Genomic DNA, 21,545 nt, shown 5'->3' with positions numbered 1-21,545 from the left:
CATCACCAAAGGGATACACAACATTACATATTGTTAAGCGAGGAGGACTTTTTTTTTAAGCGAGGAGGAGCATCTTCTCTTCCTATTTGTGGCGTGACGCTCAAGTCTGTCCCAAACGACGACTCCGATCCGTCCTCGTGGACTCGCGTCAAGGGTCCCTAAGGTCTGCACTACATGGTGTCATCAAAGTGTGGACTCTGATGAAGTCCATAAGTAGGGAGTGTGCCATTTGGAACAGGGCCAAGGACGCGTTCTGTGTGGACAACTGGAATGACGAAGGCTCCGCGAGTCGTTTCGAACGAATCATTCACAAGAACCGATTCAAGCGAACGTCTCGGTGATTCGAGCATCACAACAATGTGAGTAAACGCCTCCCTCTCATCAGCTGTGGGTCTCTTTCATACCCAAAACAAAAGCAACGGACGGAACACCGTCGATTTAATTCAACACAAATGCAAAGCAACGTTCATAATAACGACACTGCGCGTTCTTGTGACGCGGTACGCATATGTTTTTCCTGAAACGCGTGTGTTCTCCGTGGGTACCAGGTGGCACGCAGCGGATATGGAGCTCTTTCTAAATATTAACAAGACATGAACGCGGCTGGATCCAGACCGACGCGTCGTGCGCACGGATACGCACCGACATTACGAAGTGTATATCGTTCGCGTCTGATGTCGTGGCGGGTTCGGGGAGGTTTTGTCAACTTGTGGTGCCGTTGAGACGGGTGGTTTGGTTTGGGAGGAACACGCGCAACCCGAAGCCTGCGTGAGCGCGCTGAATCCCGCTTTGAATCGCGCACGGAGGCCCGGGGGCCTCGGCTGCGCGCATCAGCATCATATTGTTTCTAGGTGCGGGACTTGTGGACTGAAATTTATCCTCAGATTTGTTTTCATGGTAAGTGATGATATTTTTACATGCATGTTAATGTTGCCAGATTGTGCCATGCCCAGTTTGTTTTATAGCAAATAGCTCACTCTTTTTACCTTAAACGCGAACTAAAGCAACAAACACATTGATTTAGTTTACGTATGCAGTATAACTTTGTGTTAGAATTGAATTTTCAGATCATTTGCTACCAAAATGCCACAGGTTCTGTGTTCAAATAAGATCTGTACAGCATTTAAATATTGTAAATAATACAAAAAAATATTTCAATTTGTCCCTAAATTATTAATAAAAATAATAAAATAAAGGATTTGTGTTTACACCTACAATGCAAATATACAGGGCAGCACAGTAAATATTACAAAAGGTTTTTTTTCAACATTTACACAAATGCAAACCTTTTTTTCCAAAGTTATTTCCCAATTTTTTTTAACTCCTAAAGGGGATTTATAAAACATGGCATGACAGGAGTCCTATCGCGACATGACAATTTAAGGATTTAGTTAAAATGTCCTTTGCTGTCAAATGCTTTTATCAAGCTATATATTTTTATCTAAAAGTGATTCTGGGGGTTCATCTGCTCTGTATAAAGTCTATAAGACTAGTTTTCGTCAAGTAAAGAGGTCACACATGACTCCAAAATCCCACTACAGGAAGCCATCTATGTGATCTGTGGATTAAATGACACAGTTAAAGCTGGTGGTTCAGTCATTAATGCCAGCAGTCTCAGCCTAAACTCAATTTCAGGGTGGCCTGGTTCTCTCTCAATCCAATATTCATTACATATCTGTGTGCATTTGTTTACCAAACATAGTGTAGTAATTACACTATCCATAGTTGCTATATCAGTGAGCTTACTGTACCAGAAGTTATTGGTTTCTTCAGGCCACACCCTGATATTGTGATTTAAATACCATATCAAATAATTTTGCTCTTAATTGTAAGATAGAGTATGCATATGCAGAGTGCATGCTTGCCTATGTGCGAGTTATGTTTTCAACTACTAGTAAAGCCATAGCAGTTTTATTCATACATAATAAGCATATAAAATGCCACGTATTGTCCGACCAGATGCATAAAAAGTCTGCATGCTTTGTGACCAAATGATCTAATTATTGAATGTTCATTTCTGTGGGTAAGACAGTTATTGAAGATTACATCAGACAGTCTTGGCCGAGTAACAGCAGATGCTCGGGATAGAGACATATACAGTATGACATCACTGTAAAGTCAGTTTTATATATACCGCCTGACAGGGCTAAAGAGATGAGGAGATATGAGCAGCTTCAATAAGACATCTGATGGAATTGATTTGGTTTTACTAGCATGACGAATAACACGATTTTATTTACTGTATACAAGGTGAGAAAGGATGTGTGTTTAAGATGTGATTTTTTAGTCATCAGTGATGTGACATTTTATGATTAATAGTGAGATGAAACAAGATATTTAATAACAAAAGAAGTCTTAACCAAAGTCTTTTTAAGGAAGTCGCGTCATTGCGCCGCCATTTTTGCAACGCCTCCAAAAAGTCTCTTCCCAGAGGATGTCATTTTTTTATGGTTGACAATTGGCTCTTACTGGAAGGTGGGAGTACAGCGGCCATATTGACCATTGCGATCTACCCCATTCTTAGCAATAGCAGTGACGCATCTTGCGTAAAATATCTTTGGTAAGTGTTTAATGTTTAACTTTAGTGTTAAAATCTTGTGCGCTACCCTGAAGTCGATGCAAATCCTGGAAATACCCAAATACTGGGTACTACAAAAACGACAAAAGTTTTTTGTTTACAAACTCTTAGTAGGAGCATCTTGCATAAACATTTTGGACAGGTTATTTAAAATCAAATACAATAACACAAGAATCATTGTTTGTTTTTGAATTTTGTTAATTTGTACTCCAATTCACAAAAAAAACAGAAGTAGAAATTTTTTATTTTCTGTATCGTGAAACATATCTGAGTGAAACGGCTTCTAAAATGAGAAGAAATGTGGGGCGGGACTTGATTTTGTCCATTAACATTGGATTGCATTGTTGAAAGTTTGCTAATTGCTAATCGCTGATATGATGATAAGTCTCTGATAGCCCCGCCCTCACGCGAATAAAAAAAAAATAATGAAGTGCACAGATAAGTGATTTATAAAGAACTCTACAATATTTAATAAAAAAGTTTTTAATTTTAACAAAATAACATTAACAGTAAATAAGAAAAGGTTAAATGATTAAACGCGTAATTAAAAAAAAAAATTTTCTTCTTCACCTTTGCGTTTTCTTTCATCCTCTCTTCTTTGGTGTTTGCAGTGTCCTGTTTTTTGGCAAACTCTAGTGTTCACTATAGCAAAGCTATAAAAGTTTCATTAGTATGAATTAGTATTTATTTATTTTCTTATGAATAGCAGCAAAAAATCTCAGCAGATGCTTGTACGTCACATTTATACTGTAGGCGAATTTATGTTTCATGTGCTGGTAGTAGGAAGAGTTTGAATGTAAGTTACAAAGAGAGCAGGTTTCTGCTTCTCTATGGTTGTGATGATGTTGAAAATGTTTATTTACCAATTTATGTAAATAAAATGTGGTGGTACTCTTAAATGAGGCCTTTAGTAGTTCCTGTAGCTTTTCACAAATTTAAGAAGTACAGTATATTTACTTAGTGAAAGTTGATGTGAATGAAAGCATCTTTGGAATGTTAAAATTTAAATAAGGTTTCAGCTCAAGAAGATACACCATGTTGTGTAAGAGTTTTGGCCTACACTGTAAAAAGTAAAAGTTGGATGAACTTTTAACTAAACTACTTCAATTGGTATCACCTTAAAAATGTATGTTTTTTTTCAACTTAAAAACTTTATTGCGATTTGAAAAAGCGTACATTTTAGGTGTTACAAATAAAAGTAATTTTAAAAAGAATTTTCACCTTAAAAAAGTTGAATTCTTTTTTGGGTATTACCAATTGAAGTAATTTTTTAAGTACATCCAACTTTCACTTTTTCCAGTGCAATATAAAACGTGAAAAGTTGGATCAACTTGAAAAATTGCTTTTTTTATTTATTCAACTTAAAATGTTACTTTAGTTTCACTTTAGGTGGAAATTTTAAGTTAAGAATACTCTTTACCAATTAAAGTAACTTTTTAAGTTGAACCAACTTTTCACTTTTTACAGTGTGTATGGTGGTTATGAGATGTGCTGTACCATGTTGATTGGTGGTTCTCGTGGTGGCAGTGTCTAGTTATAGTTCTGTTGGGGTCGGTGAAAACTAGCTACAAGGAAAATGTAACGTTTACCGTTTAAGAGTACATTGCCTGAAAGCATGGTTCAATCATTATGAACAATGTTTTACAAAAAGTGGAAGATTAACAGTACATAAATTCTCACTAAGATATTTTAATCTTTAATTTTAATTTTTTTTGTTCCTGACTTTTGCATCTTGTTGTGTTTATTTGTTCTAGTTTGTTAGAAATATCTGCTATTTGATAAAAAATACCTTAATACCTTATATCATCTATTTAATACTATATAAAGAATATTAAATAAAAAAACTACAAGTAATAACTGGTAATCCCTATATAGAAATACATCAGATTACAAATGAATACAAATTATAATCTTTAACTTTTTATGTAACGTTGTTAATGTTGGTAATAAAATACTTTGACTTTCTTTCTTTCCCCTGCTTGAATACTTGTAAATATGGCTCTATTGTTGGCTTTTAAGTCAAAATGTTGAATGCTTTCTCATTTGAAAGTCACTCTGGGTAAAAATGTTTTAGTAAAGATTCAAAATTCTCTAAATCTAGGTTATAAGATAAAAACGTGACCCTGGACCACAAGTCACACACCGGGTATATTTGTAGCAAAAGCAAAAAATACATTGTATGGATCAAAATTGTAAATTTTTCTTTTAAGGCAAAAATCATTAGGATATTAAGTAAAAAGATTATATTCCATGAAGATATTTCCTACAGTAAATAGATAAAAATGTATTTATTATTAGTAATATGTCTTGACTTCATTTGGACACCTTTAAAGTGGATTTTCTCAATATTTAGATTTTTTGCACCCTCAGATTCCAGATTTTTGAATAGCTGTGTCTCAGCCAAATATTGTCCTATCCTAACAAACCATACATCAATAAAAAGCATATTTATTATATAAATATCAATTTCCAAAAATGCCCCTTGACTGGTTTTGTGGTCCAGGGGCCCATTTGTAAACTATACCACTGCACGTTCTTTATTTTTTTTGCATGTACGTGCATTTTAGACATGTTTAAGGAACATGTTATTGCGGTCACTATTAGGTAATGCTTTATTTTTAACCGAGCATGTTTTTGTATTCAGAATAGTCACAGGAAAAAATCAAGGCCATTTCCTGGTGTTTCTCTTAACTAAAAGCAAATGCACACATGACTTATATTATATTCAATTTGTTCCTAAAATAGAGTATACATCACGGCCTATTGTTCAGCCGAGCGGCACGGTCAAACTGACATGCACCCTTTTTCAAACAGGTTCGGATGTTTATTTAATGACCTTTATTGACAAAACAGTCAAAGGTCAAAGTCTTTAGTTGGGATAAATTTGATGAGAAATTAAATCTCTGACGAAAAGCTTCTTTTTCTGTCATTGCTTTCTGGGAAAAACAGTTCAGATACTAGATCTCATTTTTTATTAATCTGTCCATTCCTAGTTCAATGTCACTCTGTATGAATCCTACAGATTACACGAATATTTTCTGTAATGCTAAACAGCATATTGATGCATATGGTACACATTGTGTGAATTAAACTTTACGTTAGCAAACGTGCTAGTACATGCTAACATTAGCCTATTGTTTGTTTAAGTACAGCAGCTGGCATCCACAGACATCTCTTAGATATGGGTCAGCACTTTGCCATCCAAACGCCAAGGATGTGCTGCTTCCTCTATAAATAGCGTCACCATAAACGCTGTATAAATAAACAGTGACGGTGTTGTATTGTGGGGATTTGTTTTTAAAAGATCAAGTTTATTTACGTTTAACCTGCATGAGAGCAGTAAACCCAGAAATGTTAAAGGGACACTCCACTTTTTTTGAAAATATGCTCATTTTCCAGCTCCCCTAGAGTTAAACATTTAATTTTTACCGTTTTGGGATCCATTCAGCTGATCTTCGGGTCTGGTGCTATCACTTTTAGCATAGCTTAGCACAATCCATTGAATCTGATTAGTCCATTAGCATTGCGCCTAAAAAAAAAAACCAAAGAGTTTCGATATTTTTCCTATTTAAAACTGGACTCTTCTGTAGTTATATCGTGTGCTAAGACTGACAGAAAATTAAAAGTTGTGATTTTTAGTCAGATATGTCTAGGAACTATACTCTCATTCTGCCGTAATAATCAAGGACTTTACTGCTGTAACATAACATGGCTGCAGCAGGCGCAATGATATTACGTAGTGCCCGAAAATAGTCCCCTTAGTATCTTTATAGCAGCCATCCTCCTGATATGGCAGCCATGATACGGCAGCAAAGTCCTTGATTATTAAGTTATTTTTAGGCGCAATGCTAATGGTCTAATCAGATTCAATGGATTGTGCTAAGCTATGCTAAAAGTGGTACCACCAGACCCGGAAATCAGCTGAATGGATTCCAAAATGGTAAGAATTAAATGTTTTACTCTAGGGGAGCTGGAAAATGAGCATATTTTCAAAAAAAGTTTTTAAAGTTGTTGATAAACGGGTACCATATGGCTAGTTTTGCTAAATGGCTATATAATGCAAATGAAAATTTTAATGCTCAGATGTTGAATTCAGGTTTTTCTATGGAGTTCTCAGTTTAATTGCATTAAAGTAGCCTCCGTTTTTCCCGTCAAATAAAAATGGGAAGAAATGAGACCATTGAGCATAAAGCTAAAATTTATCTGGCTAACATAATGTAGCTTCGTAGTGTAGTCTTGGAAGAATATCTGAATTGTTTGTTTAAATTTTCTCTTTTAAAACTTTAGAGAAAACACATATGAGATAAAATATGAAATGTTGTTGCAACGATAAAAGTTGTATCTTGATGGATACTACGGTAAAGGTCTTTGTAAAGGATGTTATGTGACCCCTAACGTACGTATGTCGAAATTCTTCTCAAATGAGTAATAACATCTGTTTAAATGGTCATTTCCTCTTCCTGTCCGGTGACGATCTTATCAAAGGAATGAAAAACAATCCTTAAAGACCCACCGAGGAGCCTTAAAATGCAGCATTGTTAGATGCATTGACGTAATTTCCACTGTGGGACATATGAAGTGGCTCCTCCTCCTATTGAAATAGCTTATGGCATTTCAATTACCTAATAGCCTGAATTTTAATAAGAAGCTGCGTGCAGAATGATGTCATAAAAATAGTTGATCCATACTGAAGTTAGTAAGAGACTAAGTTTCAAATGCTTTTATCTTTTATTTGTGCATTTTGTCTATTTTAATACATAAGGCTAAAATATTTATGCTAAACGCCAAACAATTTTTCCCTTTTTTTATTTCATGGGAACTTTAAATTAAGGTTGTGTATGACGGTTTGTGATTATGGTTCTATATCATGTTGTAATGTAAAATTGAAGGGCTAAACCCCGGATATCCTCATTTACCGGGATAATCGCTTGGCTTCGACTGTACGCGTCATCACGCCATGCCAGCGTTCAGCCCGAGGTTCATGCCTCACGCTGGAGGTATTAGACAGGATTTAGTTGTGATGTCTCAGACTGGGAGAGCTGAGTCAGTCATCCACTGCCTCCTGGCTTTAGGAGGAAACGCTGTAAGGCGGGGACAGGATATAAGATCATTAGCTAATGGATCTTAGGTGAACTGACAGTTCCTGGCAGAGTTACAAACACAGCCGTTGGCGCCACAGACCGACCTGTTTAGGGCTGTGGGAAAAACAGACATCCACCATTACTTAAAGGTGCCAAAGAATGCATTGTTACAATCTGTTATATTGTTCAAGGTATGTGACTTTAAGTGCCTAAATTATCCAGACATGATTTTACATGTCCATTTACAACCCTAGGATTTGTCCCCAGAATGAAATGGTCTATTATTACCCTTTTTGGAAGGGTCATGAATAATTATGTTGAGCCCTGTTCTGATTGGCTGTTTTTCTGAGTGGCTCATTTCAGTAGCTCTGCGCGTGTGCAAACAGACTTATGTTTGAGGCCTGTATCGGACGAATATACAGATTTTGAGGAATAATCAATTGTTTGGAGATTGTTAATAGACATTTCTAAGTGGTAAGTTTGTGGTTTTTCCTGCAAAACGTATTTGTAACATCAATAGAAGAACTTCAGCCTAAACATTAGCATATAGCATTAATTAGCATATAACATTAACTCAGCAGTCACAACTTTGTTTTTAGCATTGTAACAACATTGTAATTAATGTAATTGTACAGTCTGTGTTACGTTGAGATTAGTCTGTTTCCAGCTGTGTTTTGCACGCACATGGTTTACATAAGTAAGGAGGAAACAAACGTGTTTGAGGCTCACGATATGTCATTACCATATACAGAAATCTTATTATTCATCTATGCTCAGCTAAAAAAGCAAATTGGTGCAGTCTAGTAGCCTTCAATTGGGGTTATATGGACTGTACTAACTGGTAAGTAAAGTTTGTGGTGGTCAGTTATGGATTTGGTTACTGATAGATTGAACACAATCTCATGGCAATTTGTAAATGGGTCAGTGACATTAATTATTTTGTGTTCATATGGTTCAATTAAATGTAAAAGGGTTAAAATTTCAAAATAAATGTACAGATTACTTGCATAGATTTTCTTTCTTGAGGACTAAGTCTAAAATTTCTGGTTTTATTTCATTTTGAAAGAATATTTGGGGGATAATTGCAAAATGTCAATGTGGTGTAACCGGTCAATTGGTGTAACTAGTATTTAAAAAATATATATATATTCATAAAAAATGTGGAAGAAAATATAATTATTTAATTTAGTGTAAAATGATTTTTTACATACATTTTTACATAATTTGTCAAAGATTATTAAGGAAAAAGAGCTGTTTTTAGCATATGTCAGGACAAATATTACAAAAATGGATTAAAATTTGCATTTTGAAATAACTAATAAAATGATATTTTAAAATTATTATATATTTTTTGTATGATTATACTTACATGCCATCAAGGTGGATAAAATATTTAATATTTCTCATTCTGTGGCGCAATTGGCGGTTACACCATTTGACATTTTCATGTCCATTCAGTCTTAACTTTCATAAAAATGTAATTTTTTATTGCATAAAATTAACATAAATACACTATGTGCATTAAAATAAACCTGATGCATGCTTTTAAAAAAGCTTTTTAAAAATATTTTTTAATTTCTCATCTTGCCAAACCGTTTTTGTCACTGACCCAAATATTTTATGAGGTATGAATTCGTACAAGCTCATTGGTGCATTTTAGCATAAACTGATTTCGCCCCAGTGACGTTGGGATTAGGGGTGTAGTTTCATTCTTGCTTTTTTCTGATTATAGTATGTTTTTGTATGACCTTTGCATTGAGTGAATTCTTTTTAAACCGTAAAGTAGTCAAATTTTCATGTGAGATCCGGATAATGCACCGCCACCTACTGTATAAGCCGTTGACGACATGGGTATCCATACACGCCTCTATCACGATCTAATTTGTAAAATAGAGAGCCGGAATGTGAATAAACTATTTGTTGATTGAAAAAATAAATTCATGTATTGAAATAATCCCCAAAAATGAGAGAAGCATATGCTGTGCAATCTGGGAAAATCATGTAAGAAATTTCAGCATAATGAAAAAATTGATGTAACAGGTGCAGAAATCAATCAAATGAGAAGATTGCAGACAACAGTTTGTGCATGTTTGTGAGAAAAAGGAGAGAGAGAAGGAGGGGCGAACAAGTCAAAGAAATGAAATAAAGCTCTGCTAGTAATACAGGGATTAATAAAAGCGTTCAGTCGTTGGTAAATCCACCCATTTTCCTCTTAATCCTCACCCACCGATCAGCCACATCTACTGCATGTGATATTAACTGGGGATTTTGATTCACAGATGATTCACTGACTCAAATGAATCAGTTTTGAATCAGTTCATTAAAAAGATCCGTTCACATTCTTTGTAACAGGCTGGATTGTTTCTTTTTGTGTGCTATGAGCAATTGAATCATTAATGTAACCGATTCATTAAACCGATTTATGTAACTGATTTATTCATATTGTTGCCTTTGAACAATTTCATGCGTATTTTGGCAGTATTATTGATTTTTTTATGGATTTACAGCATGACCGTCCCCATCCCCTATTTTATTTTTGAAAGAGAGTTAACATTTCTGCGTTTGTGCTCTGCATAAGATCCTTAGACAGTTTTGAAAAAGCATGACTAAATGATGACTGAAATGTTATTTTTAGGTGAACTAACTCTTAAATAGCTTCAAAGTTTTTCTTTACTGTGTGAGAATAATTGGCCTAGTTTTGATTAAAGCATCACTTTTCTGACTGAATCGCATCCATCTCAGCGTGAAGTTTCTGTGATGCACAGCACTGGTGTGAAAGTATCACGCTGACCATCACATGGGCCTCACACTTCAGAAGTAAGTAATAATTGGGACATCTAACACTTCATGTCGGCTCTCTCTGTAGTGTAAAACCCCTCCTGATCCCATTAGATCCACCTGCTATCGACTGCAATGCTTTTACCAGACAATCTGAGGCGAAATGATGCTCTTAGGAGCGCAGGACAGTCTCAACTAAAGTTGGATCAGAATCTGTGAAACATCTCACGCTGTAATGTTTTGTATATGTGATGTAGCTCAGCAATGCCAAGGTCACAGGTTCGATCCCCAAAAATGCTTCGGATAAAAGTGTCTGAAAAATGCAATGTTTTTTTTTTTACATGCATACATTTGGGAGACTTTTATTCAAAGCAACTTGCAGTGCATTTAAATTATGGGTAAGTGCATTTACAACTGTGCTAGAATGAGCCTTTATGTAAGAAGAATTTTAATGAGGCCAGATTGGTTTATCGCAGAATAATTCATAAGTTTTACTCCCAAATTGTTAGTCAGATCACTCTGTTGGGAACATTCAGAGCTGAAAGTGGTAAAAATACATTTAGCTTCAGACAACACATGGACAGATCTCGAACAAATTATTGAGCATATTACACAAAAATGACTCCAAAACCAAACATTTCAGTTTTGCAGGACATGATGTTGTGTTATAATCAATGAGAAATAGTTTCTGGATTAAAAAATGTGCAGAGTTTATAGCATTGAACCACCTCTGTTATAAGTTTTATCCCAATTCGAAGGCTGGATCCTTTGAAAGTCGCATCCTTCGAATGATAGCCTAGGCTGTGAAGGATCCATTCGTTCATGGCACGAGGACAGAAAGACGCATTTTGTGGTGCGTTTTAAGCATCCTTCCAATTGTGATGGCTTCGGGCTTGCTATTGTGTAACGCTATCATCTGAAATGCAACCTTTGGAAGTCGCAACCTTTGAATTGGGACACAACTATAGTGTCTCTTAAAGAGGTTTGTTGAACAGTCAACCCCATGCAAATTATTCAAATGATTCATTTCTGCATTTGTTTCGCTCTTTAAAGCTGACATAACACAAGACGTTTTTGCCAATCTAATGTTAATCTTGCTTATATATAGAGTAGTATTTCATCATTCATATGTCCAAAGAGTCTTTCGTTTAGTCCGATTTATAAAAGAAAAAACATCCTTTTTGGCGTAAAAGTTCGAACACTTGAAGGCGTGCGGTAGGCGGAGCTGAAGAGTTATGAGTATGCGCTGCTTCGGATACTAGTTTTGGATTTACAGCCGACAAAGATGGAAATCAAACTTTAAAAAAAACTTTTTTTTAAATAACCAGCCTTATATTATAAATATGAACAAGAAACGGATACTTATTCAGTAATGGACAAACAGGAATAATAGCAGCAACGATTACACCAGGACGTCTCTAACAGGTAATTCATCCTTGCTTGTTTATCCGCTATTTTAATAAAAAAACAACATAATCCAGTTTTAAAAGGTGTCAATGTTGTAAATGCAGTACAAAGTGCTGTTATTGGTGTTGTTTATATTACATGCACGTATGCGTGATTGCAAACAAAACACGTGAGATTTTGAATTACTTACGCCTGTGGTTGTGACTCCTAAACGGGGTCTTTTAAAGTTTTGACCACTCCAATAGTTGTAAAAGGGTGGAAAATCCGGCATCAAACTGAGCCTTGTTTGTAAAGCAGTCCTCTTCAAAATACAGCCAGGGAACAAACAAACTCATTCGCAATTACATTGCTGTCCGGGAAAAACGAACTTCATCCACTGTTGTCTTAAGACATGGACAGCTAAATAAGGTTTTCTTCTCCTTACATCCAAAAACACACTTCTTTTGTCAAACTATCTTGCTAAAAGTTGTTGCGTGCTGTGCAGTGATACCGGTGACTTACTCGACAGAGCAATGCTAATGGAGGGCAGGCGTGCTTTTGGGTAAAGGCCCATAAAAGGAATATGGGGTCAATCAGTCGTAACGGATACCCCCATTTGAAAAAAACTTTCAGAAACTTGTAGGAAAAAGGAGGCGTGAGTTTGGCTCAGAAATACTCTGTTACAAGCTCAACTGCTTTTTTGACACTTTGCTTATGTTTAGTATGAGGACTACAACTCTTAAACTGTGTTAATAAGTCAGAATGCACGAAATAGCATTAAACATCCCCTTTAAGACTATGAGCTAATTTCTGCACTGAATGGCAGTGCCGTGGTTGTATAGTGCAGATTAAGGGGCGGTAGTATCCCCTTCTGACATCACAAGGGGAGCCAAATTTCAATTACCTAATTTTTCACATGCTTGGTTCACCAAAGCTAAGTTACTGGGTTGATCTCTTTCACATTTTCTAGATTAATAAAAGCACTGCGGACCTAATTATAGCACTTAAAGGTGCAGTGTGTAAATTTTAGTACATCTAGTGGTGAGGTTGCAAATTGCAACAAACGTTTCAGTTCACCGAAATGCATAGAGAAGCTACGGTAGCCATCACCGGACAACCATGTCATCGTTGGAGACAACTTAGTCAAAAAAATTTAAGTTAAGGACTTTTGTAGAAACAAAATGGCGACTTCCATATAAGGGGACCACCTGTGTATGTAGATAAAAATGTCTCATTCTAAGGTAATAAAAACATAACATTTCATTATGAAAGGTCTTTATACACCACTGATAATATAGTTATGTATATTATATTGCATTTATGTAAAGAGATCCTAATAAAAGTTACACGCTACACCTTTAAACATGGAAAAAGTCAGATTTTCGTGATATGTCTCTTTTAAGATATGTCATTGCATTTGCATTTTATTCTAGTTCCAGGCTTGCATTTTAGTCTGGAACTAGAATAAGCCCTGTCTGGGTAAACCGGCCCAAAATGTTTACCCAAGTCGATTTGGACAAAAGCATTTGCCAAATTCGTGAATATAAATACGGGTGTAAAACTCTCCTCCAAATTCTGCCTTTAAACCAGCTCTGTAGATCTGTAAAGGTCTGGTTTCCATCACTTTAGCAGGCTGACACTAGATTATGATTTTATTTAAGTGAAACAATCCAGTCCATGTATCAGATCATTCAGATGCATATAAGCAGTGTGGTATGTCGTGTCTGGTGTTGCTTTAGTAAAATGGAGCAGTCGCTCCTCTGAGATTTTGTTCTGATAGCCGCCTGCAGATGTTTAGATCTGGTGAAGTAATGATGAACAGTTCTGACGAAAGCTTTGTGTAACTGCAATAAGGGCTAATTTAAGCTGTGAAAAAAGGTGAGAAGACATCTTGGGGTCGATAAATAGATTTTTTTATCGTGCTTTTGAAAGTAAAAACCTTTGAAACTTACTACTGTATGTAGATTTTTTTAGACCTCAAAGCATCCTTAAAACAACACTGGGGAATATAAACCACGTACAAGTCGCATACACCTGTCACTCATCCACTTCACAATCGTCTCTATTTGATCCATAGTAACATTTCCCTGGAAAGTTTTTCACTGTCAGATTTTAAACAATGCAGTGCAGAAATGTGTGGGAGAATAACAGCATGGTGGTTACATAAGCACCAGACCGGCCTGTGGGACCTTCTCAGCTTCTGCTCCACAACCCTCACATCTGTGATTTTATACCTCACACCTTATTCAGCCAGATTTACAAGAGTGTATTTACTCAAGAATGTGAGCTACATTAGGGTCAATTTTTAGATATCAAGAAAAATGTGCCTGATTTGTAGTAGTGCCCATTTCATCAAACGGGTGATTCTCATGAAATCCAGACTTAGAAGGTTTCCAGAATCAGATTTTTTTTAAAAAGCCCTTGAAGCCAATTTACTATACTATAACCATTATTTTTAGAGGATTTAAAAAATATTTCCTATAGAATTTTTACATTTTTTAAATTTTCATTATAAAAAATTATCATTACCGCAACATGACATTATATTAAATACATGCATTTACAAACTCATGTTTCGGTAATGAGAACGAAAAAGTTGTCTAGGTACTATGACAAACAAAATTTCAACTTTTATCTGGAGAGAAAAATAAGAACTGCTTACCTAGTAGCCATCTTGAGTGTCACATTCATTTATGTCCCTTCCAACTATTTTTTTTTGAAAATGTTAATTCCTTGAGGGCTTAAACAATGATTGAAAATTGTTGCGGAGGATGAGAAATTTTTTCTTGGACACATTTATATTCCTTATTAGTAGTCCCTTTCACACATACAGTCTTTACTGGTAATTTACTGGTAAATTGCAGTTAACAGATCATGTGTGAACAGAACCTTTCTGGTAAATCAGTGCTCTCAATTTACCAGTAAGACAGGTTGTAAGATTACCAGTAATTTACCGGTAAGCGCTGTGTGTGAACGAAAATTATAGGATTACCGGCATTTAGAACGGACGACGTCAGACCGTGCTGACAGCTTCGGGCCAATCATAGTGTTTTAATACAGATGACGCGTTTACCCCCGCACTGTTTACTGACGTTTCCACACACATGCTGCTTGAAAGTTGAGCACACCTGCAGTTTACGTCCACATTTCTTCACCAAAGTTGTTAAAAACAGCTGACGTCCTTAGCACGCCCTCTGTGAAGCCTAAAGTGCAAACAGTACTGTTGTTAAAAACGCATTTTCGGTTTGACGTTGTCTCATTCAATGTTGTTTGGTCATGAGCAACTTCGCGACTGTTTACCACAGACGTGAAAACAACAAAATACGGACCGTGGATATGAACGACGTGGATTGTTTACAAATACAACACTAAGCTCGCCGCATGCTACAGGTACTTCCGCTTTCTCAACGAATTTACCGGTATTTTGATACTGATGTGTGAATGATGTCTTACTGGTAAAATAACGGAACGCCACTGCGTGTGTGATCAGCACATTTTTGTATTTACTGGTAAATTCATTCTGGTAAATTCATGGTAATTTACCAGAATTACTGTGTGAAAGAGGCTATTGTCTCTACATTTACCGATGATCACCAAATACCACATGTTTCTTTACTGTAAGTGTTTATAGTATAACATGCACGGAAGCTTTTTATTTTTTAGAATTTTTAATTATAAATATTTCCATGTCAAAGAACCCAAATCCAGTCATGGACACGTTGCGGTAATGAAAATTTTGATAGCATTTACTTTTATTATCAAAATGTTTCATGACACCTCATAAGTCTTATTTTGCGAGAATCACCCAAACACATTTATGGCAGTTGCAGGCGCTTTTTTTGAATGATTTTCTATGGGCAGTGAGCGTTATGCGCGCTGTTTATGCGCATCGAATGCCTTGCGTTTTTGCGGCCTGCCGAAGCACATGTTTTTGAAGGAGCGCTGAGATCGGAAGAGCTATATTGCTATAGACGTCACTAGTTCACTTTTGTAAGCGTATGGTGCTGAGATGCACGATGTTTTTGCACTGCTGTTCATGGTATTATTGCAAATTCTTTATGTAATATAAAACCCTGCTGTCATGTAATTCTTTTGTTAGGGGCCATTTTTACATAAGATATGGCATGTCTAATTTAATTTGATGCCTGTCCTTAAACATATTGACTAAACATCTTATACTCGAAGGAAAGTTAATAACCTACCATTTTATTAGTTAATACCGTTTTTTATTTATTTGTGAGAACACAAAACTTTGCAGTAATACTATATATTCAATTCTATTTTATTACTTTATATTCTATATATAAATAATTCCCCCATTTCTATGGTTTGTTCTCTTGTAAAGCTGCTTTTTAACACTGCAATGTTGTAAAAAGTGCCACATCATCCACTTCTTGACTCAATTCATTCGGGAATCCAAGAAAACTTAAGTAGGATTGGTGTTGTTTGTTCGACTTACAACAGAGCAGTGACATCTAGCCTTCCTTTTAGCCACTGTTGAACTGGCCAGAAGTGGCCATGTACAAAGTTCAATTTTTGATTGACAAGACGGCTGACTCGGTGGTTGCCTAGCAATATAAAAAGCTGTACACTGCTCTTTTTTTAAAGTGATGGAAAAAAGGCAGTGCGACGCGTTTTGCGTTTCCACGTGTTTAAAACGCGTTTGGTGTGATTGGCCCCTTAGATTGTTATTTAGATAGTGATGGATGTAATTTTTGTAATTTTTGAAATGGACTGTCTTGAAGATAATGTCTTTAAAATGATCCCCTCTGGCATTTGTCGTTTGTATGTTATTCAATTCGCTGCAATTGATTACATTTGACAGTACAGCTATTGTGATAAATTACCGTTTGGATGGTTTCATAGAAATCTGGTTATCCAGAGATGGACAAATTGAAAGCAATGGAGACAGATGAAGCAGCCGAAGAAGAGACAATGATGAACCAGACAGGGAAGAGATGAGAGAAGAGGAGAAATAACTGCTGCTGCATGAAATGAGTCAATAAAATAAATACAATTAAAATCATAACTGGGATATGATCACGGTGTGAACAAGGCTTAAATTTGTAAGGATAACTTGTACAGTTTGCATTCCTCTGTATTTTTCTGAAGCAATTTGAAATACACCTGGAGATGAGTGTCATGCACTTGTAGAAATACTGATCTCTTATCAGTGAAACTTTGATACACTTTTGGGTGAAGAAAACACATTGTTTGGTTTATTGAGGAAAATATGCCTGGTGCTTGCTCATGCTAGTGCTAAGTTGATCTGGGTTTTCGGCAGGTCGTTGCTATGCAGTTGCCAAGGTGTTCTGAGTGATTTTTAGTGTTGTTGTTAGCATGTTGCTGTTAGCATGTTGCTATGCAGTTACTATGGTGTTACAGCTGGATGCTATGGTGCTCTGGGTAGTGGCAAGGCCATTGCTATGCAGTTTCTGAGTGGTTGTTAGTGTGTTGCTATGCAGTTGCCAATGTGTTCATTGTTAAGTATGTTGCTATGCAGTTACTACAGTGTTACGACTGGTTGCTATGGTGTTCTGAGTTGTTGCCATCCATGTGCTAAGGTGTTTTGAGTTGTTGTTAGTGTGATGCTATGCAGTTGCCAATGTGTTTATTGTTAGCGTGAGTTACTACGGTGTTGCGGCTTGTTGCTATGGTGTTCGGGGGTGTTCCTATCCGTATGCCAAAGTGTTCTGAGTAGTTGTTATTGTGATGCTATGCAGTTGCCAATGTGTTTATTGTTAGCGTGTTGCTATGCAGTTACTACAGTGTTACGGCTGGTTGCTATGTTGTTCTGGGGTGTTCCTATCCGTATGCTTAAATGTTCTGAGTGGTTGTTATTATGATGCTATGCAGTTGCCAATGTGCTTATTGTTAGTGTGTTACTATGCAGTTATAACTGTGTTACGGCTGGTTGCTATGGTGTTCTGGGTTGTTGCTATCTGTGTGCTGAAGTGTTCTGATTGATTGTTATTGTGATGCTATGCATTTGCCAATGTGTTCATTGTTAGTATGTTGCTATGGAGGTACTACGATGTTACGGCTGGTTTCTATGTTCTTTCCATTTCAGTGCTATGCAGTTGCCAAGATTTTCTGGTCTGGTGACTGGTTGATAGTACATTGGTATGCAATAACTAAGGTAATAATAATATGTTACATTTATATAGCGCTTTACATATGAAAGGGGGTTTCTCCTCAACCAACAATGTGCAGCATCCACCTGGATGCCCACCACACAAGAGCTTATTAGTGGAGAGGAGACAGAGTGATAAAGCCAATTAGTATGAGGGGATGATTAGTAGACTAATGGGTAAGTTTGGCCAGGGGCACACCCCTACTCTTTTTCGAATGACATCCTGGGATTTTTAACGACCACAGAGAGTCAGGACCTCGGTTGTCTGATCCGAAGGACGGTGCTTTTTTGACAGTATAGTGTCCCCATCACTATACTTGGGTGTTAGGACCCACACAGAGTACAGGTTGAGCACCCCCTGCTGGTCTTACTAACACCTTTACCAGCAGAAACCTGGTTTTCCCAGGTGGTCTCCCATCCAAGTACTGACCAGGCTCAGCCCTGCTTAGCTTCAGTTGACAAGCTGTCTTGGGCTACATGGTGATATGGCTGCTGGTGTTATATGGGTGGTTGCTGTAGGGTTCTGGGATGTTGCCAGGTAGTTGCTATCCATGTTCTAGGTGTTCTGAGTGGTTGTTAGGGCATTGCTATACAGTTGCCATGTGCTTATTGTTAGCATGTTGCTCAGTGGTTTCTAAGGTGTTCTGATTCATTGCCGGTGTGCTGCCAAGTTGTTGCTATATGGTGGCCAAGGTAAGTGAAGTGGTTTTTGCATTGCCATGCAGTTTCCAATGTCTTTATTTATTTATTTATTTATTTATTTATCAGTTACTAATGCATTAGGACTGGTTGCTAGGGTGTTCTGGTTGGTTTCCAGGTCAATGCAACCATGCTGAAAAACAACAGAAACCGTCACATAAATTCTATGGGTTTCCATTAAAATACCATTATAGGGACCATTAGCTTTTACCATTAAAACCATCACTACAAAATTCCTTGTAGTGTGTTTTGGGACATGTTTCATAAATGATTTAATGGTCACACCAATAATACACAACACATAACGATGGATGCCCACATACACCATTGTATTTTTCATTACAAGCAATAAAGTTCCCATTAAATCCAATAGAATTTCTGTGATGTTTCTATTTTTTTAGCAGGGAAGTAACAAATTGTGAATTCATGACTTACAAAGCGGCCAGTTCTTGACTGCAGAATGGGACAGTGTCTCGACTACAGATATTAGCAGTGTGAGACGACTTGTGGCTATAGAGGCTGATTTTGGCAATAGTGCTTGGTCAGTAGCCAGGACGTGCTGAGGTAAGATGGGCAGACTGCATGTCTCGGTGCTTCACACCCTTTTGAAAACCTGTGCAGATAATTCAAGCAGAAAGAGCTAATTTAGGAGCCTCTGGAGGGAAGCATGCTTATCTACAAATTTAGAAAGTGGGGCTAGCAGTGAGTAGGACGTATATAATCTGTTGGGTATAAGAAGAGATAAACAAAAGGTATAAATAACCCAAAGTATATTTGGCCAACATTATCAATATTTATTTATATACAGATTTATTTGGTGGTGTAATAAACGCATTTATATTTACCAATGGGCAACCAACTAGATAGACATAATTCATAGTTTTTTTTCTACTTCTTAATGTTTACATCTCTTCCTCTACTTCCCTTTCTTCTAGGTACCATTCTTCATTGATTTATGCCCTCTGGTATATCTCCCATTGACCAACCCCAGTGTGGAAGGTTTCCTGGACCACAAGGCAAAATGGAGATCAGGTTCCTTCTATCTCCAATCTAATTGTTATCCTCTTTTCGGTTTTTACAAATGGACAGGAGCAAACCAGCCTGCATTTACCGAAATGAAGGAATAATGCGAGTAGCAGGTGATGTACAATTCTTTCCTATACCGAGACTTTTTTACGTTCCTTTAAAAATTGCCACACCATGATAGGATTCCTCTGAGACTTTAAATATGGACCTTTAAGAGATCTGGCTGTCAGTTGGGTTGTTTTTCAGGATTACATGCTTAAAACACTCAACAGGGTTGGGTATTTGGAAGCAGAGAGATCATACTTTGATGCCGAACACCACTTTTAGGAATTTAGTGAAGGAGAAGATCTCTGCTTACTAGGGCAGTGACTGGGTTTGTTGGCCCTTCTTGTGCCTGAACCCAAATCTCAAACCCCACCTCCCATTTGGAACCCATTTCTTGACCCCATCTCTGCCCGACATCCACCATTCGCCCCTCGCTGGCCACGGCAGTCCTCCCTCCCCGCTCCCGTCCCCACCCTCCTCCTCCTCATCACCCAACCCCGTCCCCTCACCACACTACCCACCACCCCTCTACCCAGGTCACCATGGCTACCGGCACGACCACGACTGCCCGCGAACATCTCCTAGTGGTGCGGAGGCGTAGCCCGCATATGCGCTACACGCTGAGCCCGGAAAACCTCCGCAGCCTCTCGGCGCAGGGCGGTTCAGGAAGTGGGGGAAGCTCTAGAGGAGGAGGGCCAGAGCCAATGGGCCTGCAACGGGCCAACAGCGACACCGACCTGGTGACTTCGGATAGCCGTTCCTCTCTAACAGCCTCAACGTACCAGTTCACGCTTGGGCGAGGACAAAACCTGGTCATCTCCTGGGATATCAAGGAGGAAGTGGATGCCACTGACTGGATCGGGCTGTACCATATTGATGAGATGTTCTTCAAGCTGATATACACAGTAAAAATGTGTGGTTACTGTAAAAAACAACAAAGTCCTATTGGCTATTTATAAAAATGACAGTATGATGAAAATTGCAGCAACACATTTCATGGAGATCTTTGACCAAGTTCAAAACTTTTATTTTGACAGAAATAATGAAGGTTTTAGCATAGCATCTTCTATATCAGTGGTATACTAGACAGGAAAGTCATTTCTGGCCTATAAATGTGCGCAAATTGCTACTGAGATGAATACGGATGGGCTGTGTCTTGTGGATATAACGAGAGAGATGAAGCGCGAGCTATTAAAAGTGAATGAGCAAAAAGAAAGACTGACTCAGTTATGCATTGGCAACATTGCACCACGTAATTAGCATCGTTTTATCTCGTGTTTCTCTCTCTCTTTCACACTGATGGTTGAATCTATTTACTCAGCGTTATTGCTGATGGCCTTGAGAGCCCATAACCGCTGTAGATTTGATTTGTAAAGGTGAGGTGAGCGGATGAGCTAAACCTGTCCTATGAGACCTTAAGCAACCGTGGACAAGCGTGAACCCACCAGTAACCCTTGATAAAGAACTGGAATTAAACATTAATTGGTTAAGCTGCTGTTGAATTACAGTGATCTTTGATATATTTTGAAGCATCATTTTATGATCATGCTCATGTTTTCTTCATACAATGTTAAAATGTAGTGTATATGTTTGTATTATATTTTAAATATATATTTTATTACTTAGATTTTATCTAAAATCATGTTACTTTACTTTTGTTTAATGTTTTATTCAACATTTTAAGTTGTTATTGTTGTTATATGACATTATACCATGGGGCTGTTGAATGCTTTATTCTGATTGGTTAAGAAATGTTCCGCGGGTATGCATTATTATTTCGCGTCATGCCGCATTTCCACTTTGGGTGTGCATTATTTTG

At 37.2% G+C, this 21,545-nt stretch overlaps 1 protein-coding gene across 2 annotated transcripts in view; it reads left to right on the top strand.

Moving 5' to 3' along the window:
• The first annotated feature begins 205 nt into the window (after positions 1-205).
• The window catches only part of hecw2b (HECT, C2 and WW domain containing E3 ubiquitin protein ligase 2b), a 60,359-nt gene continuing 39,019 nt past the window's right edge, over positions 206-21,545 (top strand). Inside the window, exons 1-2 of one of the 2 annotated variants that reach the window (XM_073866236.1) lie at positions 206-359; positions 19,591-20,608. In XM_073866236.1, the coding sequence (XP_073722337.1) occupies positions 20,269-20,608 (340 nt within the window). In that variant the 5' untranslated portion in view covers positions 206-359; positions 19,591-20,268. The other variant, XM_073866235.1, reaches the window with a different exon arrangement.

Source organism: Misgurnus anguillicaudatus, chromosome 3 (genome assembly GCF_027580225.2).
Source record: "Misgurnus anguillicaudatus chromosome 3, ASM2758022v2, whole genome shotgun sequence".
Lineage (NCBI taxonomy): Eukaryota > Metazoa > Chordata > Actinopteri > Cypriniformes > Cobitidae > Misgurnus > Misgurnus anguillicaudatus.
The sequence above is the reverse complement of the archived record's forward strand: the minus strand, read 5'-3'. Positions and strand labels throughout refer to the sequence as shown.